The sequence below is a fragment of the Neovison vison genome, chromosome 6 (assembly GCF_020171115.1).
Source record: "Neovison vison isolate M4711 chromosome 6, ASM_NN_V1, whole genome shotgun sequence".
NCBI lineage: Eukaryota > Metazoa > Chordata > Mammalia > Carnivora > Mustelidae > Neogale > Neogale vison.
This window is the reverse complement of record NC_058096.1, coordinates 179,173,920-179,201,125: the sequence shown is the minus strand read 5'-3', so window position 1 is coordinate 179,201,125 and position 27,206 is coordinate 179,173,920. Positions and strand designations below refer to the sequence as shown.

Here is a 27,206-nt window from a genome sequence, read left to right as displayed (position 1 = left end):
CTTTTCCTTTCTCACCAGCCCCCACCCTTGCTCATTCTTTCTCTCTCTCAAAAGATAAAAATCAAAATAAAGCAAATCCTTGAAAACCTGAAGTTAAGTGAAAGAAGCCAGTTCACAAAAGAGCACATATTTTATGATTCTTCTTGTATGAAATGTCTAGAATAGGCAAATTCATAGAGGTAGAGGGTATATTAGTGATTGCATAGGTATGGTTGGGGGAGCGTGGGCAAAATGAGAAGTTACTGCCAATGGTGATGGATTTCTTAGAGGGTAAAGAAAATGTCCCTAATTGTGGTAATGATTGCCAACTTGGAGACTAGGCTAAAAATCATTGAGTTACATACTTCATAGAGGTGACTTTTATGATGTGAATACATCTCATTAAAACTGTGATTTATGGGTGCCTGGGTGGCTCAGTGGGTTAAGCCGCTGCCTTCGGCTCAGGTCATGATCTCAGAGTCCTGGGATCGAGTCCCGCATTGGGCTTTCTGCTCAGCGGGGAGCCTGCTCCCCCCTCTCTCTCTCTGCCTGCCTCTCTGCCTACTTGTGATTTCTCTCTGTCAAATAAATAACATCTTAAAAAAAACAACAACTGTGATTTATTTATATATTTTTGGAAGATGCCCTAACAGGATTTAAATAGAATCCTAGGTAATTATTAGAATAATTCCAGCATAAAATCAATGTGTAGGTTTACCATGTGTAGCTAAAATTACACGTGGTAATTCAAGTGTAATTGAAAGAATTACGTGGTAATTCTTTCTTGAATCAATTTTTTGATTCAAGAAAGTATCCCAGTGGCTTAAGCATCTTGAGTTGTTAGTGACCAGTTCTTCTTTTTACTATTGCTTTTATTATTTTTTCACTTGTATTGAGGTAGAATTGACATATAACATTATCTAAGTTGGTGTACAACGTAATGATTTGTAGTACCTACATATTACAAAATAATTTTTCAGGGACCAATTCTTTACATGCAAAGTCAGATTCAGGAAATCAACCAGATGTAGAAACAAATGAACTATATAATTAAGCTTATTTTATTAAGGTAAATTAGTATTCTGTTTCAATCAAGAGATAACTTACCTCATGCCTGGGAGTGTCAGTTGCTTTATATACGTTATCATACCATAGCCCTATAGCTGATTTTGCAGATGAATAAACTGAAACTCAGAGAATTTAGCCCATTTTGGTTGTGATACTCCCCACAGTCACATTGCCCACAATGACAACACTTCAGTTGTGTAATTGTCATGATTATTTTAAGAGAAACAGTGTAACAACTACTTAACAAGGACTAAGTCTCCTACTTAGTGGGGGACAGGGACTGGGGGTGGGGAGATGCTTTTTGAGAAACTTCCAATTATTTCAGGTTAAGTCTGAACATCATTTCCAATGGGAAGACCTCTCTGACTCTACTCTTTTTTTCAAGTGAGTGTTCATTCTGCATCTGAAACTATTTTATTTTTATCCTGTTTTGAATATTATGTTTATATCTCCGTCTCCACCACTAGATGAGAGGGCAGGTCTTAATTTGATCTAGCCTGGTTTTGTCAGAATCCATGAGAGTATTCAATTTTAAGGAAAGAAGAGGGATTTTGTGTTGTTACAATAGGGTATTCCGTACGTTTCTCTATTTGATGGTGGAAATGCAATGCAGAACATTACAGGGAAGCTGGTTTAGACTCTTGGTTCCGATCTGAGGCTGCTGATAATTCAGAATCTTGAAGGTGATTATTCTCAGTCTTTACCCTTGGGCCTCTGTTCTTTTAACTATTATTGAAGTCCCATCTTTTAAAATTAATGACCCAGTATGAAATTTCAGAACAGCTAAAATTGATTTGTCTATTTACTTACCTCTTTTAAATGTAAGATAAAATTGCTTTTGTGTGTAAAATCCCCTAACACCAATGAAAATTGCGATTCTACATTTTCTGAGAAATCTCTTTATTTGTCCTCTGGGAGATCTTAAACTTTAGTTGGCTTCTATTAAACTTTTATGAGAGCAAAACGAGTGAATGACTTTTCTTTCAAAGAGGTACTTTTTGTTGTTTCGAAGAAAGAATACATTCTTGAAACAGAACATGTCTCTTAAACAAATTACTCAGTGTTGCTTACCCAAAAAAAGGGGGTGGAAGTGGGGGAAGGATTTGAGGTTTAACCAGCCTCAAGTCCCAAATTGCAGAATATTAAAATTAGGTCAAAATTGTGTTTTTTATCTGACTTGTCCAAGTATCACTAATATCTTCCTCAAGGGGCTTAAAATGTTATTATAAATTCTTATGTTTATGAGAAGCATTCTTTTCCTTTCTCTGTCCTATTTCAAAATAGAGATGCTCCTTGGGGTAGTGATGTTTTAAGGACATGGATGCCATAGGTCCTGGAGTTGGGTGCTGGCAGGTGGGGTGAGGAGCTCTGATCTCAGGGTGATCACTCTGCTGTTTAATGGTTTTTACCTCTGTTTAGCCATGTGTTTTTGCTTGAAAACAGTCCCTCTGCCTAAAACCAGAACTAGGAAGAAATGGAGAAAGTATACAGCACTAAAGTCGACACAGTTAATGCCCCAAGTTGATCAACCAGTTGTTTTGTGACATGATAATCATTGGTGTTCCCATGTCTTCCTATCCCCCTAACCATGAAAGCACACACTTGAAGGTTGCAGTAGGCTGAATAGTGCCCCCCAAAGATGTCCACTTCCTAATTCCTGGAGCTTGCAAAGATATCACCTTACATTGCTGATGTGATTAAGGTGAGACTCTTTCAATGGGGAGGTTATCCTGGATTATCCGGGGAGCTCCATGAGCTCCGTGTAATCATTTAAGGTCCATATAAAGAGGTAGCAGGAAGGTCAGAAAGGAAAGAGGTTATGTTGCCCTCTTTGAAGAGGGAGGGAGGGAAGCTCTCTCTTGAGGCTGGAAAGGACCACAAACAAAACAAACAGAGATTCTCTCCAAGTGTCTCTAGAGGGAATGCAGCCCCGTGGACCCATCTGAGACTTGTGACCTCCAGAATTGGTAGGCAATAAGTTCATGTGCAGGTCCTTCCACCCATTTTCCAAGCTGCAGCCAGACTAGTCACATGAAAACACAGTAGATTTATGAAAACACCTTCATATTACCACGAAAATGACGTTCAAGGGGCACCCTGTGGAGTGCCCAGCACTGCATGGTCTGGTCCTGCCTGCTTTTCCGGATTCATCAGCGCTCACTAGTGATTCTGAGTCAGACTGTCTGAGTTGAATTCTGCTTGTGCTCCTCACTATCTGTGTGATGTTAGACAAATTAACCTCTCTGTGCTTATGTTTTCTCATTGGAAAATACCTTATTGCTTGTTCCTGAGGATTAATAAAAATACAGTGCTTGGCCCTGTTCTAAGCATACTATAAATGACTATGTAGCCTTATCATTTCTGTGAGCATTCACACATGTGACTGACACATAATAGACACTAAACAAACATTGGATGGCTGTCTGGATGGAAGCAGCATTGCAGTCACAACTGTTTGACATACTCTGTTACTTCTCTCTGATTTGCAGAGATGATTCAGTTTTAAAGAACACAAGCAAAACTCAGATGAACAGAGACAACTGAACATTTTGGAGCCACATTTTGGCTACTAAGTATATAAACTTGAGTAAAAAAATCTGATTTCCCTCAAGAAAGTTGAAAGGTGTCCACTCCTAAGGGAATCTTCAGCCAGCACTGAAGTGCAGGCCAACCACATGATAACTAACCAGCACTGATAACTAAGACCAGGTTTGTATTTACAGCAAATAATGCTAAGCTGTTTTGAATCTCATTTTCTTTACTTTTTAATAACATGTTATCTTCTAACTGTGGAATAATACTCCTGGCAGTGGTGTTTCTGTAATATGATGGAAACTGGCCCTACTCTACCAGTCCTCTCTATTCGCATTTACTTAGGGGCAGATAACATAGGACGAGAATACTTCGTGTAGGAGTTCTATGTAATAAATGTCAGGTCCTTTGCAGGTAAAATTGTATTTCCCTTAGGCTGGGTCTGCAGTAAGAGGTAATAATAAACCTCTAGGGTGCAGCAGAGAGGACTTTTGCTTTGCTTTGGTTGTCCTCACCATTATCCTGGGGCTGTGGGGGATGGGGGATGGGGAGACCGGGATGAGTGGTAGTCTGTCTACAGACTTCTGCTTTAGTTTAATGGGCTCCAGGTTCTTCATTCTACCTTCCTATGGAAATACTTTAATAGTTGAATTTATTTGAATAAGCATTTCTTGAGAGCCTTTTAAAATATATATTTTTAAACTTTCATGTTCTAGTTTTTGGCTAAGATATGGAAAGAAAATATTTGGTCAGGTTTTTTTTTTCAGGTATAATTTACATAAAGGAAAATTTACCCTTTTTATTGTCCTATTCATGTGTTTTGACAGACATACAGTCATGCACTCACCACCACCGTCAGGATATAGAACCATCCCATCCCCCTCAAAGTTCACTTCTGCCACTTTGTAGTGAGCCCCTCTGGCCATTTGTAGTTCGCTGTGGCAACTGGGCTGTTTTCTGTCTCTATACTGTTGCCTTTTCCAGGAGTCATAAGAATAGAATCCTTATGTAGCCCCCTAAGTCTGGCTTTCTTTATTTTAGATCTGATACATATCAGGAGTTAACCCTTTTGTATTGCTAAGTGATATTCCTTTGTATGGATGCACTGCAGTTTACTTATCCATCCATCTGTGGAAGGAAATTTGGCTTTTTTCCAAGTATGGATGATTATCAGTAAGGCTACTGTTCACATAATTTTTTTTTTTTTTTTAAAGTGAGCTCCATGCTGTGGGCTCACAGGACTTAAACTCACGGCCCCGAGATTGAGACCTGAGCTGAGATCAAGAGTCAGACACTTAACTGACTGAGGCACCCAGGGGCCCCACATGCATTTGTTAATGGAACATAAGCTTTCTTTTCTCTCAGTTAAATATCAAGCAGTAGGATTGCTGGGTTGTACATTAAGATTAGATATAACTTTATTAGAAACTGCCCAACTGTTTTCCAAAGTGATTGCAGCAGTTTGTATTCTTATCAACAGTGTATGAGTTCCAGTTGATGCACATTGTCCAAAGCACTTGACATTACCAGGTTTTTGACTGAAACATTCTAATAGGTATGTAATGGCATCTCATTGTGGTTTCAATTTGTATTTCCCTAGTAACTGATCATGTTGCCTGTCTTTACATGACTGGTTGCTAACCATGTAGCTTCTTCTGTTATATTTCTTTCTATATTATAATCTGTATCTCTATACTGTAAGCTCTTATTAAAAATGAAACTTACTGGGGCACCTGGGTGGCTCACACAATTAAGTGTCTTCCTTCTGCTCAGGTCATGATATCAGAGTCCTGGGATGGAGCCCTCATCTGGCTCCCTGCCCAGTGGGGAGTCTGCTTCTCTCTCTCCTGCTACTTCTGCTTGTGCTTCCCCTTGCTCACTCACATGCGCTCTCTCTCTGTCAAATAAACAAAATCCTTAAAAAAATTAAAACTTATATTTGCTGCCACTGAATAAAAATACATTTGTTTTTAAATTATTAAACTTGAATCCCAAGACCTTGCTAGATCCACTTATTCTAGTAGTTTTGTCGATTCTTATACAGTTATGGCATTTGAAAAGACAACATCGCTTCTTTCCTGATTATTTTTTTCTCATGTTAATGGTTATGAACTATGGTAAATATTGAAAAGAAATTGTGAAACTTGACATCTTTGGCCTGCTAGCAGGGAAAATATAGTCAGTATTTTGCTATTAACTATGATGGTAGCTGTACCTTTTTCATAAATGCTCTTCACCAGATTAAGGAAGTCTCCTAATCTGAGTTTTCTGAGAGTTATCATCATTAATAAGTGTGGTCTTTAAATGCCTTTTCTGTACCTATTGGGATGCTCATACAGTTTTCTTTTTTAGTCTGCTAATATAGTGAATAACAATGACTGGTTTTCAAATGTTAAACCTATCTTGAATTCCTGGGATAAACAAAACTTGATCAAAATCCAGTTTGCTGGATTCAGTTTGCTAATATTTCATTAAATATATGTGTTTCTAGGTTCATGTGGATATTGATGTATAAATTCTTTTTTGGCTCTATCTGTTTCAGGTTTGTTATCAGTGTCATGCTGGCCCCAAATAAGAGGATAATTGTTTTCCCTTCTATTTTCTGAACAAAAATTTCACAAGATTGGTGTTATTTCTTCTCTAAGTGGTTGATAAATTTGACCACTAAAACCATCCGGGCCTGGAATTATCTTTGTGGGAAGCTGGTTGAACAAACTTCAATTACTTTAATTATAAAGGACGATTTAGATTTTTAAATTTCATTCTGTTTGCGTTTTGAGGTCTGTTTCAAAGAATTTGTCCATTTCATCCTCAGTGTCAAATTTGTTGACATAAAATTGTCCAGAACATCTTCTCTTATCTTGTTAAAGTCTGGGTGTCTATGGGTCTATGCTCTTTCACATTGAATTCTCTGTATTTTTTTTTTTTTTTTTTGGCTTGGACAGCCTAGTTAGGATATATGAATATATTCATTTCCATTGAAGGAATATATTCATTCAATGCTTGGCCTCGGAACAGCAACTTGGAAAAATAGTCCTGTGCTTCTCAAAATGGGATACCTAGTAGCCCTAAAGATAAGAGGTGTGATCATTGGAAATCACAGAAATACTATGGCACATGAATTTTGGGGGGGAAAAAATTAGGGAAATTAAAATGCTATTAAAAAGACTATACTTCTGAAAACATATGATGCAGGTTTTATTTTATTTATTTTTAGAATATTTTATTTATTTGTTTGAGAGAGAGGGAGCCTGCAGGAGCCAGAGGAGGGGGAGCTGGAAAAGCTGACTTCCTGCTGGGCAAGGCGACCATCGCAGGGCTCCATCCCAGGACCCTTGGATCATGACCTGAGCCAAAGGTAGATGCTTAATCTATTGAGCCACCCTGGTGCCCCTATTTTATTATGTTTTTAAAGATAATGGGTAAATTAATTGAAAATGTGCCTTTTTAAGGATTTAGAGCTTTACTTCTACTCCTTTGTCACTTTATTTACTCTTCTCTGCCTTGGAAACAATGAAAGAACTGAATCAAATCCAAGTTTTTCACTTTGTAGCTGCAGTAGCCTTCAGACTTGACAAAAACTAGGTGGGAAAATAAAATATGCCCCTTAATTTCAAGGAACCAGAGGGCTTAACTTTAGAAGTAGTGTGTCTGAAACCTTCTGCATAGGTCTTGACGAAGTGTCTCAGGCAAGAATAATAACATTCTCTGTGCATTCCCTGCTTGCTGGGAAGTAACATGACATGAGGGCCTGGCAACCCCCTGAAATAGGTTTTATTGACTCATTTTACAAAGGAAAAGAGTGATACTTGTCCAAGATCACACAGGCATGAAACGCAGGTGGCCGTTTGACCACCCCAGGGCAAGAGAGAGGTGTAGGGAGATGTAGTTAAAAGAAGTAAAAGACTCCGGTGCCTCGAATTCCCCAGGAGCATCGCCTGCGGTGAAGGGTCGCTGGCTTTGGAGACACGGAAAAACCGCGCTCCGCCTCTAGCCCTGTCGTAGGGAGGCGGGAGGGGCGGAGAGAGCCCACTCGGGCCCCGCCCATGTCCCGCTGCGATTTCCCCATTCGCTGACGACAGACGCGCGGCGGTGACGTTACGGCGTCCGCTGTCCGGAAGTGCGCGGGGTAGCGGCGGTGGCGGCGGCGGCGGGCCTGGTGAGCGGCCGCGCAGGGGGCGTGCGGGTGCGCGCCGCAGGGAGGGCAGCGGGGCGATGAGAGAGGCTACCCTTGTCTCGCGCGGGGCCACTTGGTGGGGGGAGAGTGCGAGCGTGGGGCGGTGAGAAGCGCGCTCTCCACTGCGGAACCGAGCTCGACGTGCGCGTCCCTGCCACGTTCTAGTGACCGCAGGCTGAAACATAGGGCTTCCCCGGACACTTTCCGTTCTTTGTGGCCGGGCCCCCGGGGCTCTCCCCCGGGGCTCTCACTAAGGGTGTTCGGTCTGGCACCTGGTGTGAGGGGCGGGACACGCCACATCAAGGCCTGGGTCCTCAGCGGGTTTTTCTGATCTGAGGCGGAGTTGGAAGCACTCTGTTTTCTTCCCCACGTGGTCTGGGCGGAGAGGACGCGTCTCGCCCCCTGGTGGGAAACGCCGCTTTTTGAAACGGGCTTCCCACGGAAGGCAGTGGCTCCCTAGTGGCTTGCGTAGGGGCCATTTGAAATCTTGCTGGTCCCTCACGGAGACCCACTTCACATGGAGAGTGTGGGTGAGACTCAGGAGCCGGCAGGACGGGAAGGAATGGTGATTGAGAAAAAAGCGGGCAGGAAGACAAGTCTTGGGAAAATGTTTTAGTGCCTAGGAAATGCCCTTGGGACATAATCTTCGGTGCCAGTGGGGAAGGACAGTGGCAAACATGTGAATGTGCCGTGTTTTGAGTTTCCTTTTCTGCAACCCCTGGTCTTGGCAGCCTGCTCTCTCCTGAAGCTTTGACTGAAACCCATCGCTCCAGAGAGTAACAGTAAAATGCGTAATGCGACTCTAGCAGTAAGTGCTTCCGGAGTACAAGACTGCATCGCCAGCCACAGGCCTAGATCTGGTCTCAGATTGTCACTGGTTTCAGTGTTTTCATCTGAACAGGAGACGAGGGTCTCCCCGACGTTACATAGAATTGCAGTATATTCCTCTATTTTCCTTCCCTTGTAAATTTCATTATCGCACCTGCGTGTTTGTCTTGTAGATGTGTGGTTGGTGACTCTGCCCCCCAGATGCTGAGGTGCCTGAATCCCTGGCGCGGGCCATTACTGAGCTGTAGTTGGAGTAGGCTGTGCCTTTTCAAGCAGTATCTATTTACAATGAAGCTGCAGTCTCCAGAATTCCAGTCACTGTTCACAGAAGGATTGAAGAGTCTGACAGGTGAGAGATTAGGATGCTTTCTTCCATTGGAAATGGAAGAAATGGAGGCTTAATGTGTTTTAGCCAACACTCAGGGCTGTTTTTGTTTTTGTTTTGCTGTTGAACTAATGAAAGAAAGGTTTACTGTAGGCAATCTAAAACTATAGCCAGACATGAAAGAGTCAGTCAGTGACTTCAGTTAAAAAGCATGGTTCTTTTGTATCTTATGTTGACTACTTTAAAGATACATTACAGAATTGGGCCTACTAACTTCATGAGTAGATTCATTTTTTTTTTTTTCTTGTTTTGTGGATAAGAGGCTTAAGGACATGCCAAATTTTTTATAATAACTAGAGAGCTATGCAGTCTGCTTTCAGTACCTAGCTTGTAACTACCAAGCTATATGTCCTTCCTGATCATAAATGCCTTCTGAGTGAACTGAAGGCAGAAGGAAATAGGAGTCTCCTCCGTTTGTGCACATGCCAGACTTACTGGAAGGGGCACAGGAAATGACCTAAGTCCCTGATTACAGCAGCTTCATGTTGCTTGCCACAGTCTTACCATTCCTTACTTAGGCCCTCAGTATCAGCTGTGCTGTTGCTGAAACAGCCACACAGCTGCATTTCCAAGCCAGTGGTATTTTATGGACCCTTCAGAAATACATAAAGGTATTTGTGTTTAGAAACATGACTGGTACAGTGGCAACCCAGGCTGTGCATTAGGTTCACCTGGGGAGCTTTTAAAATACGCAGATGCTGGGGTCCCACCCTGACCTACCGGACTGGAATTTCTGGGGAGGATGGGCATCTATAAATTTTTATAAGAACTCTACTCCATTAATTCTGATGCACAGAAGGTGGAGGAACCATGGCATTAAATTGACTTTCCTTGTATGAGTTTATTCCCAGAGCTACTTTTCTGTTCCTGAATTTAGATGTTTTTTTAGATACATGTCAGAGGTTTGTGGTCCAGAACTTGTTGATTCATACAGATTCTTCATGTGGTCTTGAAGTGGAGGGTCTAAAGCTGATACTTGATGCTGAGTTGTCATTACAGTAAAAAATGCTAGAAACTCCAGTCCACTAGAAATACCAGTCACATGTGCAATGTATACTTTTCTAGTAACCACATTCAAAGTAGAAATGGGTGAAATTAATTTTAATAATTATTTTTGTATAGCATTTCATTTTATCACTTAAGATACCATCATTTAAATATAAATTTATGTAAACATTATTATTGAGCTGTTACACATCTTTCCTTGCAAGTCCTTGAAATCTAGAGGTTAGCGCATCCGACCATCTTTAATTCAGACTCGCTACATTTCAGGTGCTCAGATCAGTAACTACATATGCCTACTGTTTGAACAGAACAAGTTGAGAAGCTTCAAATCTGAGTTGAATTCAAGCTTGTTCTTTCTTTATATGCCTTTCCCAGCTCCTAATCTTCTCATCTTCATTTGCAAGAGGCCTCTTGGAAGAAAGGTGCCAAATGCTTGGATGTAGGTAATTAACTCTCAGTGGCCTGTTTCAGGTCCTTCTGCATTTTTCTTTTGGAAACAAGGCTCTGGATATTGATTGCTATAGGTTTTGGACATCTTTTATTTTAACCATTTTCATTTGACTTACTAACCCTTACCTCAAGAGTGGAATTGTCTCTACCTTAAGAGGTGAAATCCTATGGATTTAGAGACTCAGTATGGTGGGAAGATACACATCTCTTTGTCGCAGGGTCTTGTCCTCCAAAGCCAGGCAAATGGTAGCGTGGACATATTCTAAAGTTGACTTTTTTTTAGGGTAGAGCGGAAGTGGCAAGAATGGAATCTTTAAGCGCAAAGCTCATCAGTTAGAAAATCACATAGTTGGTTTTACCTGGTTTTTGCTACTTTCTAAGACTTGCGTATTCTGGTAAAACAAGGTGTTCTGCATGAAAACAATTCTCACACACACACACACACACACACACACGATGGCTATTGTGTGGTGATGCTATGCAGTTGAATACTATACCGGTTCTCGAATCCTAGTAGCTGCTTTGCCACATGTGAAATTAGTTCCCAGCATGCAAGACTTAGGGAAGCTAAGAGAGTGGATTATCTGTACACTATGTAGGATTTTATAAGTTGTCAGTTTATTTCATGTAATTTTCCTTTTGCTTGAGGACAACATTGTAGAGGCATGCTAGGGGCATAGGGATTTTTCCCCCTTTCTATACATGAGACTGAACTTCAGACATTGTTTGGACAAGCCAGGGCTTCTTCGGCCACTTGGCTGTGGTCTGTAAGAAATGCTGGGCATTAGCATTCAGTGGTTAGCTTTTAACTGCTTTGGTATGTGCTGTCATGAAGCCATCGTAGTTACTTTGGGGACAGTAGGAACACCTGATCACTCTTCAAGTTTGGGAGCTCCTGGAAACATGAAGAACAGATCATTTCTTTTTTGGTAGTAGTAGTCATGATGTGAAATGGTTCTTCCCATTTTAGTTCTACTTTCTGCATCCCCTGCCTCCAAAACTTAAAATTCAAAATTATAAAGGGAAGAGGTTAATGACAATTAGATTGAAAAGTAAATTAAAAAAAAAAGACAATCATAGAAGTTTTCTGACATAATATCCTTTTGATTGCTGATGATAATAATTATAAAGGTTTACTATTAATAGTTTGGAATGATGAGATTATGCATTTCTTAAGTCTCAGGCTTAAATTTACAATTAAATTTAGCTGTACTAGGTATTATTTTTCTGAGTATATCATTGGAATGTGGATTTTTGTGAGATTGCAGATACCAGTAATTGAGGAAAAAGCTTGATAATTCCTACTCTTCTAGGTCTGCATTATTTACAGTTTTTATGGCTCTTCCACACAGGCACATACGTATGCCTTAATATGCCTTTCTCAGCTGTATTATAATGTTAGAATTGTGAGTTTTTTGGAAATAGTTATCCATTTCCATGTGGCTAATCAGAATGATGAATAGATTAATTTGAATTTTGGATCTCTTTGTGTAATGCAGTTAATTATTAGGTGACTTTGAACTTAGAATTTTATTTTAGTTGAGTTAGCATGAGACTCTTAAAACAGAGCTTATCTTGTATTCAGTCTTGACCTTCTTTATCCTGTTAAACTAGGTTCAAGTGAATGTAAAACTTACTCATTTTTTGCATTTCACGATAGTTTCCTACTGTAGTGAAGGAAGAAAACCTTTAAAGAATATGCTTTCCAGTGAGGTCACTCTGATCTATTTGTGTTTTTTGAAGCGGGGATATCACAGTTAGGTTCTGTCATGAGCCGTGTTGGTGTAAAGATGGGTGAGATAGGTATTCTACCCTGAGACTGAACAGGTAATTTTAATATAATTAGTATGCATAAAAAATAGGCTTCTGGGGGCGCCTGGGTGGCTCAGGGAGTTAAAGCCTCTGCCTTCGGCTCAGGTCAGGATTCCAGGGTCCTGGGATCGAGCCCCACATCGGGCTCTCTGCTCAGCAGGGAGCCTGCTTCCCTTCCTCTCTCTGTCTGCCTCTCTGCCTACTTGTGATCTCTGTCTGTCTAATAAATAAATAAAATCTTAAAAAAAAAAAAAGGCTTCTGTAGTAGCTTAGAAGAGATTAATTTAAGTCCACCATTAGGACATTAGGAGAGGCTTCCTAACCTGAATCACAAAAGATGAGTAAGGATAAGCTAGATGAGTGTTTTTCTCATTGTGGATAGTAACCCACTAGTGGACCATAAAGTCAGTTAGGTGGTCATGACCAGCATTAGAAAAACAGAGGAATGGGGCGCCTGGGTGGCTCAGTGGTTTAAGCCTCTGCCTTCAGCTCAGGTCATGATCTCAGGGTCCTGGGATCAAGCCCCACATCGGGCTCTCTGCTCAGTGGGGAGCCTGCTTCCCCCTCTCTCCTCCTGCCTCTCTGCCTACTTGTGATCTCTCTCTATCAAATAAATAAATAAAAGTCTTTAAAAAAAAAAAAAAAGAAAAAGAAAAACAGAGGAAAAGAGGGTGGAATCGATGAGATTGTGTGGTATGAAGTAACAGTATTTCCTGAAAGTTCGGTTTAGGTATGAGTGACTGACATGCAAAATGTCTTTCTGGTGTGAGTTGTGCACCAAGGCATTTCATGGCCAGCTGCTCGCTAGGTGAGTAAGTTGGAAAGGTGTTTGGGTGAAGTGACCTGTGCAAGCGAAGTTAGGGAAACTACAGGAAGAGTTTGAGGGTAAAGCGTGATGCAGAGATTAGTGAGAGGAGACAGAAGTGGGTAGGAAGCCCTGGTATAATGTTCTGCAGAAATGTGGATATTGTGCTGGGAGTAGTCAGAGCAACAGTGGCATGGCCTAATGAAGCGAGTGATTTAGAACCCTCTGTCTAGATGGGGGAAGCGGGATTTCAGGGGGCTGGTGTAGCACTCCTGTTCAGGAAGGAGACGAAGTAGCACTGAACTGGGGAAAAATGAGGATAGAGTCCAGAAACATTTTGGCAGTCCTTAATTTACTGGGTCATGACCTCTATAAATCTCATGAAAACTGGAGTAACATACATGGCTTTTTGTTGTTGTTGTTTTGTTTTGTTTTTCTGACTACCATACATGGTTTTTATATTTTAAGAGATCATCAACCCTATATGAAAGAACCCTTACTAGAGACAGAGTCAGTAGGGCTTGATTAGAAATGTGGAATGAGAGGAAATGAACACATACTCTTGGACAGGACTTAGGGTGGTCTGGGACAGCTAAAAATTTAAGGCCAGAAGGTAGAGGGAGGGAGCATTTGTTACTTAGTAACAGATCATTTTAGGTAGTCTCCAGAGTTGGGCTGAAGGTTTAGGAAGAACAGGAAGAGGATGAACAAGCACAGATTTCGGGAAGGGATGGAGGTTAACATACTGGCTTGTGATTAGGGATGCCAGAACTCTGATGTATTTCCTTCAGTGCTCAGGTCAGTGCCCTCCAGCTAGAGACCAGGTGAGTTATTAGTCCTTTCAGTGAGGGTGAATACTGACCATGGAGAACGTTGGAGTATCTCAGCCGAAGGTTTTTAGAAAGGACTTCTTGTAGGTCTGTGCTTGTATTCTGTGTTGGGGCAGGTGTAAGATGGACAGTTTTCCTGTGGGTTAGGTGGTATCAGGACGCAAGGATAAATCTGTGATGGGTATCTTGATTCTTACCTAAAAGGTGAGAACACGGCTCTCTGATTTCTCACCTTTTAGGTGAGAAGATGAGAACACAGCTCTATGATCTGTAACCAATGGGTAAATAAGAAGTCACACATATTAATTGTCATAAGGTGGTGTCCGTGACAGTGTTCATGTCTCCTGTGTTCAGACATGATTACTAGTTGTCTTCTTTTAACCAATCTGTCATGGTCACCGAGTGGACTTGTCTGACGTGGATGTTCTCTGACGTGTTCAACAGGAGAACAGCAGGGCCCGACTGTGGGTGCCAGGCCAGTTTGTGGCAATACCAAGGCTCAGGGGGTTGTATAAGGCCAGTTCCTGGATGTCATTCTCCCTGGGTGCCATATGCTGTCCTTTGGTCGTGAGTAATTAACATTGGACTTTGTCTTCTCTAGTACCTAGAGGAGTCTGTTCTGGGTCTCCTGTACTGGGGCCCTCACAGTAGTTTTAGATTTCCTGTGGCTTTTCTAGAGCTCAGAGAGGAGCAGAAATAAACATTGTATGCAGATTAGTTCTTGATGGATTCTTAACGGTAACATCATCACACCTGGGGCGATAGACTAATGTTTGACAGTGTCATAGTTTCATGCATGAACATTGTAGCCGCAGCATCAATACACAAAGGGAAATATGTCTAAGAACACATCAAATTTCTGAAGTATGCACAGATACTTGGCGAAAAAGCAGAATTGTTCACTTTTTGGTTGTAATTAAAATGTGTATCGGTGACCTGGGGGGGTTGTGGAAGATAATTCAGAAGATAATTCCGAATTATATTCTGAATGTGGCAAGGAAAACAATCTGCAAATTCCCAGCTCTCAGAGTTGTGAGAGGCATTCTATTCTAGGTAAGTCAACTTCATTTCTGTGGGCCTTATTCAGATTTTTATATGGAAAGGCACAGTTAAATTATTTTTGCTCTCCCTAATAGATTGGAAAAACCTTGTACTTCTGTAATTTGTAAATAAATTGAAGTAAAAAATATTCTTTCTCCTTTCAGAATTATTTGTCAAAGAAAATCACGAGTTAAGAATAGCAGGAGGAGCAGTGAGGGATTTATTAAATGGAGTCAAGCCTCAAGATGTGGACTTCGCTACCACTGCGACCCCTGCTCAAATGAAGGACATGTTTCAGGCCGCGGGTATTCGTATGATAAACAACAAAGGAGAAAAGCATGGAACGATTACTGCCAGGGTGAGTAGGTTTGACAGTAGTTATGTTGTTATTTTTGTAATTTTTAAAAGTTTTCTGTTTTTTTGGTTTTTGTTTTTTTAGTTTTAGAAAGCACGTGACCAAAAACTACTAAAAATGTGTCCGTCTCTTCTCCCTCTTACACCCTGCATCCTCCTTTGCTACAGCTGCTTTCCATCAGTTTTGATCGTACTTACCTGTGAGCCCCACTTTTCTAAGAAAGTCGTTTCTATGCTGCAGTGTTGGTCTTTGCTTCACATTTCCCAGTTATGTGCTGCCTTGCTGCCCGGGAGAGTCGCACTATGCTTGGACCATCGTGTCTGGTTGAATTCATGGTCGGTGTTTTCACTTCGGACTGCATTGCTTGCAGCTGGATTATGAAGTGTATCGTGCCTGCATGTCTTTCTTAGGGGATTTTGCTTTCCCCTGCACTGGACAGCATTTTTCTTTTCTGTAGCTCTCTGTGGGCCACTAATTCATTCCTGTACTCAGTAAAGTTCCTCTCAGTAGACGAAACCCATCAAGTTTCAGTTCCCATGTTTTGAGACCCCTCACCTGGTGCCTTCTCTTTTCTCACATGTGCGTGCTGTGGGCCAGCTCCGCATTCCTTGTCCTGAGATTGGCCGGCACCAGATCCTGGGAATTTCCTGGCCTCTTCCTTCTTAGACTTCCTGGTTCTCGAGTCCTATGTGATAATTTTTCTTGTTTTCTTTCTTTCTTTGTTTATTTTCTTGTTAATTTATTTATCACTCTCATTTTAATCATCTGAAACCTGAAAAAGCCTTGCATGTCTGCAGATCTTTTTATTTTACCTTCACACTGGTCTGATTGGTTTTTTTTTTTTTTTAAGATTTTATTTATTTGTCAGAGAGAGAGGGAGAGAGAGCGAGCACAGGCAGACAGAGAGGCAGGCAGAGGCAGAGGGAGAAGCAGGCTCCCCGCCGAGCAAGGAGCCCGATGTGGGGCTCCATCCCAGGACGCTGAGATCATGACCTGAGCCGAAGGCAGCTGCTTAACCAACTGAGCCACCCAGGCATCCCTGTTCTGATTGTTTTATTGGCTGTGGAATTCCAGGCTGGCGATCATTTTCACTCAGAAATGGAAAGCCTTTGTTTCCCACCTGCCAGTGCTGCCTCTGGGAAGTCTGAGCTCATTCCGATTTCTCCTCAGAGACCAGAGCCCCTCCACCCCTTTTAGGAAGACTTTGTGATCTTTTTAGGTAGTGTTAATAATTTGAGATGTTGTGCTTTGGTTTGGATGTGTTTTTGCATCAGGGACACTTAGTGAGCCTTTTTGTGATCCTCTTGTAATTCTGTCCCCTTTGCTCAGGGTCTTCATCTTTGGAATCTACTGTGATGTTGGATGTTGGACCATGGGGACTGATCTTCTGGTTTTATTTTTTGTCTCCTATTTTATATTTATTTAAGGATTTTTTTTTATTCTTTTGAGAGAGGATGAGCACAAGCAGTGGGGAGGGATAGAAGAAGAGGGAGAAGCAGACTCCCTGTTGTGCTCGGAGTCTTAGGGGCTTGATCCCAGGACCCTGAGATCATGATCTGAGCTGAAGTCAGTCACTTAACTGACTGAGCCACTCAGACGCCCCTCTCCTGTTTTATATTTTTATCTTTATTTTACTTTCCAAGAGATTGCCTTAACTTCGTCATCCAGTCTCTTATGTTTGTAGCCTTTGCTATTTTTAACATTTTTTTTTTAAAAGATTTTATTTATTTATTCGACAGAGAGAGATCACAAGTAGGCAGAGAGGCAGGCAGAGAGAGAGAGGAAGAAGCAGGCTCCCTACCAAGAAGAGAGCCCCATGCGGGGCTCGATCCCAGGACGCCGGGGTCATGACTTGAGCTGAAGGCAGAGGCCTTCAGAGGGCCTTTAACCCTCTGAGCCACCCAGGTGCCCCTATTTTTAACATTTTTAAGAGGGGTTTCTCAGAATATTTCTTTTGAAAACTTCCTCTCTTCTTGTTTCAGATGCATTATCTTACTTCCTTTAGTATATCAGTTATAGTTACTTTGACACTGTCTCTCTTTCCTCTGAGCTTTTTCTGTCTTTCCTGTTGGCTTTCCTTAAATGGGTTTGGTTCTCTTCTTAAGTTTGGGTGAGCCTTTGGTGTTTGTAAAGTGACTTGAGAACTTTACTGTAATTTTGTGTAGGAAATGTCAGCCAGTTAGTTACGGAATCACCAATTTAGTATCAGCAGGCCTTTTCATTAGGGAAAATCTGGGGAATCCTTTAGTGTCATTCACGTTAGAACAAGCCAGGTTATTAGCATTTGAGAAACCAAGAGGGGAAGGAGAATGAAGGTCTTGTTGATTTTTTTTTTCACTTTATCTTGTTTTCATTGTGGTACTTCACTCCCACTATCATCTGTATCTGGTGTCCCAAATTGTGACTATTTGTAGTTCAGTCTTTCTGCTGAGTTAATCTGTGGTTCTCTGCCTGGATAAGGGAGACATTCCAGGGGTCTGTTTCCTACAGGGATTTTCCGTCTTCCGTATTTCAAATCCTTTTCTTACCACTTACTTTTAGAGAAAAGTTGTGCTTCAAATTCTTGAGTTCTAGAACCCTGTAGTGAGCTCTAACTTGTTTCCAGAAAAGAAATGAGATTGAGCGGAGTTCTAGAACAGACTTAAAGTGATCATTGTTAGCTTTCAGTTCCTATTGAGGAGATTCCAAATTCCTCAGTGGCATGTAAAAACCTTTGGTGTCTACCCCTAAATGCTAACATGCTATTTGTCAGCAATACTTCTTGTGCATATATCCCTCTTTCTCTCCATATGCCTTTGGTCATCTTTTCTCTTCACTGAAATACTCTGTGTATGTGCAGATCCTACTTAGTTTTCGTTCTCTTTCTTTCTTTTTTTAAAGATTATTTATTTATTTGAGAGAAAGAATGAGGGAGAGAGAGAGAGCATGAGAGGGGGGAGGGTCAGGAGAAGCAGCAGACTCCCGCTGAGCGGGATGCTCGATGTGGGACTCTATCCTGGGACTCCAGGATCATGACCTGAGCTGAAGGCAGCTGCCCAACCACCTGAGCCACCCCGGCACCTACTAGTTTTCAGGGCTCAGCATATTTGTCATCTGTCCTGAAGCTGCTCAGCTTTTGCCAGCTGGAGCTCATCTCTCTTCCCATGATAAATACATTACTTTATTTCAGCATCATTGACGGTTACCAGTAAAAGAATTGCAGAAGGTTTTAGTGGTTCATATTTCTTCTTCTATCAGTCCTTTGCTCAGTGTTATTTGTTGTAAATTGAATTCAGCTCTTTGCAAACTGGAGCCATTAACTATTTCAGAGTAGCCTAATTGGAAATGAAGAATTGGAGTACACTGTTTTGAGGGCCTCTTCCATTCTCTGTCACAACATTTGTTAGAGTTGTCATTTTTTCTTAGTGTCAGACTCCTCCTTTTTAATTGAGATTGATTTATTTGTTAAAAAATATTCTTTCGATCTACTTGAATATTGTGGGTTTCTTTCTGTTTCAGAATACATGTGCACTAGGTGACTTTTAAAGGAAAGAAGATAGACATGTCAGGACTCATTTTTTTTTTTTCAACTCATCCAGTGATACTTAAAAACTAATTAAAAAACATTTCATTACAGCTTCATGAAGAAAATTTTGAAATTACTACACTGCGGATTGATGTTGTCACTGATGGAAGACATGCTGAGGTAGAATTCACAACTGATTGGCAAAAAGATGCTGAACGCAGAGATCTCACTATAAATTCCATGTTTTTAGGTAATATCTGGAGATAATGTTTTAATCTAATGTTTCTGAAAGCGGTCTCTTATTTATTTATTTTTTTTCGTAAAGATTATTTATGTGAGAGAGAGAGCAGGGTGACGTACAGAGGGCAAAAAAGAGAGAATCCCAAGCTGAGCCTGTTCTGGGTGAGGTGCCCATTGCGGGGTACAATCCCACGACCCCAAGATCATGACCTGAGCAGAAACCAAGAGTTGGATGCCTAACTGACTGTACCACCCAGATGCCGCTGAAAGCCTCCTTTTCAAGTGAATCTGCATCCTAGAAATTTTCTCCAACCTGAGAGGTTGCATTAGTTTCATCTGAGAGTGTAACATATGGCTTAAAAGATGAGTCAAGAGCCAGAGTCCTGGGTTCAGATTCTGACTCTGCCTCACTGGCTGTAAACTGAGGATGCTAATATCTGCTTCCTTTGCAAGGCTGTCATGAGGATTAAAGGTGTTAATAATGTTAGGTCTTTAGAACAGTGCCTGGCACATGTACACATTCTGTGTCCACTTACTAATTGCATCTAAAAATGGTTAACATTTTAGGTAAGAAAAATGCACCCACATACATTCCCCCATATCATTCTCCATTGCTCTGTCTTTTGTGCATGCCCACCCTAGGCTTTCTTTCCTCTTTTCTGGTGCCCACGGCTGCACTTATGAATGACCTCAGCATCTTTTCTGTTGCTGTGCCTAGACACAAGGTCAGATTCTTTCATAGCATTGCATTTTAGGAATCACCTATAATCAGAGTTGGCATGCAAGAGAAAACCCATTTATTATCTCAACTTGATTTTTTTTTTTGTTAAAAAATTTGAGATCCATAATAGGTGAATTAAGTTAGTGCTTTATTGAAGCATTATTTTTTGTCCTTTAAATTGTAGTCAAGCCCTTTGGTTAAGACTTTGGATTAGAAAAGAGAGCTGAAGCAGCCACTCTTCATAACATAGTTGTGAAAGGATGAAGGACAGGTTCCTTGCTATCCAAAAGTATCCTGTGTTAGTAACCACTTTCAAGTTGAAGATGGTATAAGGTGTGGAAACGATTACTCTGTCATCACAATGAAAATCCTCTTCCAGATTTCTTTTGGTTAGCAAAAACGGGTATTAATGTAGGTCTTTTATAAAGGGGATGTGGCCTTAAATGAACTTGAAGACAGTGGGGGAAAACCTGTAAATAGGATTTGCTTCATGGGATGGAGAAGGGGGTTGTATGCCAAGAGGGGCATCTCTTGCTAACTGCATTAATGATGCGTTTCTAGAGCAGCTACTAGGTTCTCAGTTACTGGATACACTTTATCGCATTGAACTGTCAGAAAAACTTCATTTAGTATTAAATTCATTTGATGACGAAATAGGCTGAGATTTTAAGGAGCTTAGCTCAAGTCACAGACTGCCATGATTGGAACTTGGATTTCCAAAGCCTAGGTGATTTAGGACCAGAGGAAGCCCAATTGGGGCAGTGTTTTCTCTCCATTATGTGACCAAACTGCATATGTTTATTTCATCTTAGCTCATTCTCACTAAGGGTGAACTGCTCCAGCTAGTGCAGTGTATAAAATTTGCTAACTGGCTTCTCCTAAGCATATCTGACTAAAAGAGAGAAGCTCATATTCCTTTCCAGTATACTGCTTGATAGAAATAAAAACTATTCTTAGTGCTACTACTGTTTTCTAACATTTGCTGAGCCCTTATAATGTGCCAGGCACTGGCACAAGCACATCACAGAAATTTAATCTTCCCAGCATCCCTATGACGCACATACTGCTGTTTAACCCACAGTAATTGGCTTAAAGTCGTGCAGCTGGTAGATTGCAGAATTAGGATTCCAACTTAAGCATTCTGGCTCCGGAGTTCACATTCTTAACCACGACATTATTCTTAGCAGCTCAACTTTATTTCTTATTTTTATGCACCATATTTTGAAAGTGCTATTCAAAGCAAAAATCAAAGTGCACACTGATAGGATATTCTCACTAATTTTAACTTTCAACCCATTTTTCTGTCCAGGCTTTTTTCAAGCCTTACTGGATGAAGCATTAGGAGTTCTGGCATTTCTGGTTACTTTGCTTCTCGAACCTTTCTCCTGTCTTATCTTTTTTTTTTAAAGATATATTTATTTATTTGACAGACAGAGATCACAAGTAGACAGAGAGGGAGAAAAGAGGAAGCAGGCTCGCTGCTGAGCAGAGAACCCGATGCGGGGGCTCGATCCCAGGACCCTGAGATCATGACCTGAGCTGAAGGCAGAGGCTTTAACCCACTGATCCACCCAGGTGCCCCTGTTTTTTGTTTTTTAATTTCCTGCAAAAAAATTTTATTTTTCACTGAAAATGACTTCAGTACTTCCATGCTCAGCAGGGAGAGTCCAGTCTTATCATTAAGAAACAGATATACCAGATATAGTTGCTACTTTGTAATCATATTTTTACCTGTTTCCTCTCCACCCTCCCTTTTTCTGTTCTTTCTTTGAATTTGGAGCCTTTTAAGTTTGCTATACATAATCAAGATGCCATATAAATCAGTTTGGGAAGTGTTAAGCCTGAGCTTACTAGTATTCTGTATTTGGGTTATCAAAGAGCATTGAACTTGAAACAATTCAGTTGCGTAGTTGTTTTTCAGTAGTAGTGGCAGTATCTCTTGCGATCACCAGCCTCCCCACCTGGATGGTTGAATGGTGTGGAGAGGGAGAGGATCTTACACAGAATCTTGAGCAGATACCGAGCTAAGTGCAGAGCCCCACGGGGGCTCGATTCCACAACTCCAAGATTGTGACCTGAGCTTTAACCCACTGAGCCACCCAGGTGCTCCAAAAAATTCTGCATTTTTAAAGGTTTTTATGTCTCCTTAGGATATTTTTAGCTAATTCTTCTATTTATATATGGTATTTTGTTTATAAGAGCTTTTTGTGTATTAGGGAAGTTAGGTATTTGATTCTATATTGACTTAAATATTTTTCTCAGTATGTCAGTTATTTTATGCTTTTTTCATTATGATGGTTCTTGCCATGCAGACATACTTGATGTTTAGGTGGTTGGATTGTTTCTTTTAAGGATGTGGTGTGGTGTGGTGTGGTGTGTGTGTGTGTGTGTGTGTGTGTGTTTTCTTGGTAAAGCCCCAAGTAGACTAAAATCTGCATATTAATTTTTGACTCCCCCCCCACCTAATTACTAATAATCTACTATTGGTAGGAAGCTTTACTGATAACAGAAACAATCGATTAATACAAACTTTGTGTGTTGTATGCATTATACACTGCTTTCTTACTATAAAGCAATCTAGACAAAAGAAAATGTTAGGAAAAATTAAGAGAAAAAACATCTATAGTCTTGTTAAAAAAAGAAAACAAAAAACACACACACGTGAGTGCACTGATGCACACCTGGGTGGCTTAGTTGGTTAAATGTGTTTGTCTTTAACTCAGGTCATGATCCCAGCATCCTGGGATCAAGCCCTGAATTGGTCTCCCTGCTCAGCAGGAAGCCTGCTTCTCCCCACCACCCCCCTCAGCCCCCCAGTCCTGCCCATTGTACTCATCTTGCTCTCTCCAATAAATAAATATAATCTTTAGGAAAAAAGAAATTTTACCTCTCAGTGAGCCCATAGAGTGCAAACCTGTGTTTAAGAATTAACTCTATGTTTTGAAAGGGTTCTCCCATTCTAACATCATAAATTTTTCCCACCTATGGTTTATTGTTTAGTTCTTCCAGATTCTTATTGCTATTTATTTTTTTTCCAGATTATTTGATTCTTCTTGTTTATTTTCCCATATTAACTTGAAAGTCAGCTTGTTTGGTGTCTCCACACCAATTCATTTCACTTCTGGGTATTACCTTTTTAGTTGCTGTTGTGAATACAGCCTTTTATTTCATTATGTCTTCATTTGATAGTGGGTATTTATGAATGGTGTTCATGTCTGTATTTTAACTTTGTAACTCTTCACTTAGTTTTTACCGTTTGTAATAGTTTTTAAAAGAGAATTTTATTTTCCAGCTCCTATTTGCTAACAGTGATCTCTCCCCTTTTTTTTTTTTTTTTTAATGAATAGGTTTTGATGGTACCTTATTTGACTACTTCAATGGTTATGAAGATTTAAAAAATAAGAAAGTTAGATTTGTTGGACATGCTAAACAGAGGATACAAGAAGATTATCTTCGAATTTTAAGATATTTCCGGTAAGAATTTTAAAAAAATACTTCAATAATACAGATTTTAATATCCCAGAGCACAATTCCAATCATGTGAAATGCGCAGGTCACAGTACAACATGGAGACATCCCAAATATCTGTCTCTGATAGACTGATTAGTAAACTGTGACCTGTGAGATAGTACTTTGATATTTCCTATTATTTTTTCCCCCCAAACACAGATACTCCATTCTGTGATGGTCTTGTATAAAATTCAGCTTTAAATCATTTTTTAAATGTCCATTTTTTTTCCTGCACTGATCATTCATTACATAGTTAAGTATTTACCGTAGGCCAGCCATTTGCTGGGTGCTTTGAATATGGAGGAATGAGTGCCTTTGCCTTTATATGGCTTACAGTTTTAGGTGGTCATGGGTAACTCTTAGATGAGCTTGCTAAAGCATGAAATAAATTTGGATGGTGTTGTGGGTAGCACTGATTTTTAAACTCTGAGTTGTAACCCTTTTTAAAAATGATTCTGGGGACGCCTGGGTGGCTCAGTTGGTTGAGCGGCTGCCTTCGGCTGGGGTCATGATCCCAGGGTCCTGGGATCAAGTCCCACATCAGGCTCCTTGCTCGGCAGGGAGCCTGCTTCTCCCTCTGCCTCTGCCTGCCTCTCTGTCTGCCTGTGCTCGCTCACTCTCTCCCTCTGTCTCTGACAAATAAATAAAAATCTTAAAAAAAAAAATGATTCTGACTGGCTAGTTTATGTCTAGTATTTTTCACTGGTTAGGATCATATTTAGAATATTTTGTAATGGAGCCTACATATTTTGTCAGTAAATGCTTGTCCTTTATTTAATTTTATTTATTTATTGGAGTGAGAGGGAGAGAGAAGCAGACTCCTTTGCTGAGCAGGGAGTCTGACTTGGGGCTCCATCCCAGGACCCTGGGATCATGGCCTGATCCAGAAGCAGATGGTTAACTGATGGAGTCACCCAGGCAGCCCAGTGCTGTTCCCTTAAATTTGAGTACTTGTAACACTCTTGCAGATAACAGAACACAGACTGACATCCATAGTTACTGCCATTTAATCTACATTATTAATGAACTGAATTTTAAAGATGAGTGTTAGTAGAGGCATACGTTAAGGCTTCCAGTTCCGAGATTGCTAGAAATACACTCTGTGCAGCTAGATCAGTCCTATTTGAAACTCTTCATTCAAAGTACCGATGGGCACAGACAAGTAAGCTTTGTACACACTGTTCCATTGATGGCATTCCAGGCTTTCTAAGAATGTTCTGCATTATTCCTCCAGTAAGGGTACCAGTTTTAGGAAGTACATTTGATGGCCATTCTAAATGTCTCAGTCACTGATTTGGAAATGAAAGTGAGCAGAGGGTTCTAGTTCATGCTAGTTTAAATTTTATTGGCTCCCAGATTTTGTCATCTGGGAGCAAAAAGGTAAGGAATTAAACAGATGTCTAAAGTCCCTCTTAAACTTAAATCATCTGTGTTGTCTCATATTAGATGTATAGAATAGTACCAGTAAAATGCAAAATGAGATTTTTCTGGTGATATGCCAACATAGAGGTAACATGGCATGAGAATTTTGTTTTGCAGGTTTTACGGGAGAATTGTAGACAAACCCGGTGACCATGATCCTGAGACTTTGGAAGCAATTGCAGAAAATGCAAAAGGCTTGGCTGGAATATCAGGAGAGAGGATTTGGGTTGAACTGAAAAAAATTCTTATTGGTAATCATGTAAATCATTTGATTCACCTCATCTATGACCTTGATGTGGCTCCTTACATAGGTGAGAGTCAAGTTATAAAGTATTTAAGTTTCTCACAGTGAAACATCTGGTTTAAAATTTCATAGGGAAAAATGTTTGACTAATACAAAAGGAGAAATGTAGTATTTTAAAATAAGATAAACTTTGGGGTTAGGGGTGGGACACAGTGGCCTTCGGTGTCAGACCTGGTTTTGGATGATGCTTTGCCACATACCAGCTCTGTGGTTTGGATTAGTTCGATTATTAGTTGCTGAATCTAAAAAAAGGGGTGTGAAGGTAACAGCATCTGTCTAAGAGAAGGGATGAAAGATTCAGTGAGTTAATACATGTAGAGCACTTAAAGAGTGACATACATAGAAATTAATAAATATATTCAGAAAGAACAGTGATCTATGCTGAAGCACACTTCAGAAACTTGGGGGTATGTCAAATACAGTTTTTGAATGGTAGTAGCGGTGGGTGGATGGTCTGTGAGAGTAGATCAGCGAGCAATCATCTCTTGCAAGTCTGACACCACCACCACTGCCTCCGGACCTCTGGATGTAGTACATTAATAGAAACTCATGTGTTAGGACTCTTTTTAGGTTTTGGGAACACTATGGGAGGGAACAGCAGCAGTGTTTATCAGTGGTTAACCTTTAAGATGGAGCATCAGACTGAACCGGTGAGTTCTAGTGACAGGGCATTTTCTTTACTATAACTGGTTGGTTCAGGATATGAGTGTGTTTTATTAAATTTACTGTAAAAATTGGTGAAAATTTTTTTGTCCTTCCAGGCTTACCTACTAATGCAAGTTTGGAAGAATTTAACAAAGTTAGTAAAAATGTTGATGGTTTTTCACCAAAGCCAATGACTCTCTTGGCCTCATTATTCAAAGTACAGGATGATGTCACAAAATTGGATTTGAGGTTGAAGATTTCAAAAGAAGAGAAGAACCTTGGCATATTCATAGTTAAAAACAGGAAAGATTTAGTTAAAGCAGCAGATAGTTCAGAACCACTGAAACCCTATCAAGACTACATTATAGACGTAAGTATATACAGGCTTGGTCAGAACTAATTATTAACACTAAGACCCACAGTGTGTTCTGTGGATTTCATTTACTGCAAATGAAAAATTTCACCTCGGTTATTTATTTGCATTTTAGGATAGGATCAATAGCACGTATTCTAATGTGTGGCTGGAAGTAAATGTCTGATTTTGGCTCTTAGGCTAGGGAATCTGATGCAACCACCCGCGTATGTGAGCTCCTGAAGTACCAGGGAGAGCATGGTCTTCTGCAGCAGATGCAGCAGTGGTGCGTTCCTCCATTTCCTGTAAGTGGGCATGACATCAGAAAAGTGGGCATTTCTTCAGGAAAAGAAATCGGGGCTCTGCTGCAGCAGTTGCGAGAACAGTGGAAAAAAAGCGGCTACCAAATGGAGAAAGATGAACTCCTAAGTTACATAAAGAAGAGTGACAATTGATGAGAGCTGGCACTCAATAGCAGAAGATTTGGGGTAAGGTTAGATTTTCTTCTCTCCTTCTCAGTGAGATTTAAGAGACTTGAATATGTAGGCGAAAGAAAGCCAGCTTAGACCAGCTTAGAGGACCTTTTCAGATCAACAGAGGTCTTCTGTGGTGAGCTGCAGGCAGTAAACTCAAGTCTACCTCCTCTTAATCTCATTTATATCCTTGAACCTTGTGATTCTTTTGGAATAACTCCTGCTGTGATAGTATAGTTGGCTTCCCCTGTCTTCATCTGTCTAGGCGTCCCCTCTCCCCCACCCCAGGGTAACGCATTACTGATCTTCAGAAGTGCTGTCTTTAAGAAAGAAGTGTTTGATGTTTGCAGTTGAAATAACTACATTATTTTACCATTGTCTTTAAGTGTCAATTCTTACTTGAATTTCAAAATAAAATTGTGTTTAAAGTAGTTAATAAAATATCCTGTATAAAATTAATAAAGACCAGGTATGTCCCTGGTGGTTGGCATTCATACACCCAAAACTTGTTCTAGCAGTCTCTAAGTTTTAGTACGTAGTCCATATCGCCCTTTGTTAACAACGATTTCTTTAGGCATACTAGGCCTGAGAAAGACTGGCTTGACAGTTACACTTGAGCCTTTTATTTTAATAAACATTCCCTTTGGAATTGGAAGATAAATGTGTTTATGTGGTATATGACAGTATACATCAGGTTTATATATGGCAATAGTACTCCTATACCCTCAGTCATTAATTTTTTTCCACAAATTAAAAAGATATGGCCA

General features: G+C 40.4%; 1 protein-coding gene across 1 annotated transcript; it reads left to right on the top strand.

The window, feature by feature from the left end:
- Nucleotides 1-7,712: 7,712 nt before the first annotated feature.
- On the top strand, nt 7,713-26,944 carry TRNT1 (tRNA nucleotidyl transferase 1). The gene is made up of 8 exons (XM_044253127.1): nt 7,713-7,738; nt 8,758-8,933; nt 15,077-15,270; nt 18,884-19,022; nt 23,081-23,207; nt 24,783-24,976; nt 25,731-25,984; nt 26,167-26,944. The coding sequence occupies exons 2-8, from the start codon at nt 8,786-8,788 to the stop codon at nt 26,419-26,421; spliced, it is 1,311 nt and encodes a 436-aa protein (XP_044109062.1). The 5' UTR covers nt 7,713-7,738; nt 8,758-8,785; the 3' UTR covers nt 26,422-26,944.
- Nucleotides 26,945-27,206: the final 262 nt, after the last annotated feature.

Coding starts and splice junctions, on each gene's coding strand:
- TRNT1 (XM_044253127.1), top strand. CDS start 8,786: ATGCTGAGGTGCCTGAATCCCTGGCGCGGGCCATTACTGAGCTGTAGT. Junction 23,208..24,782: donor CGAATTTTAAGATATTTCCG/GTAAGAATTTTA, acceptor TTTGTTTTGCAG/GTTTTACGGGAGAATTGTAG. Junction 24,977..25,730: donor TGATGTGGCTCCTTACATAG/GTGAGAGTCAAG, acceptor TTGTCCTTCCAG/GCTTACCTACTAATGCAAGT.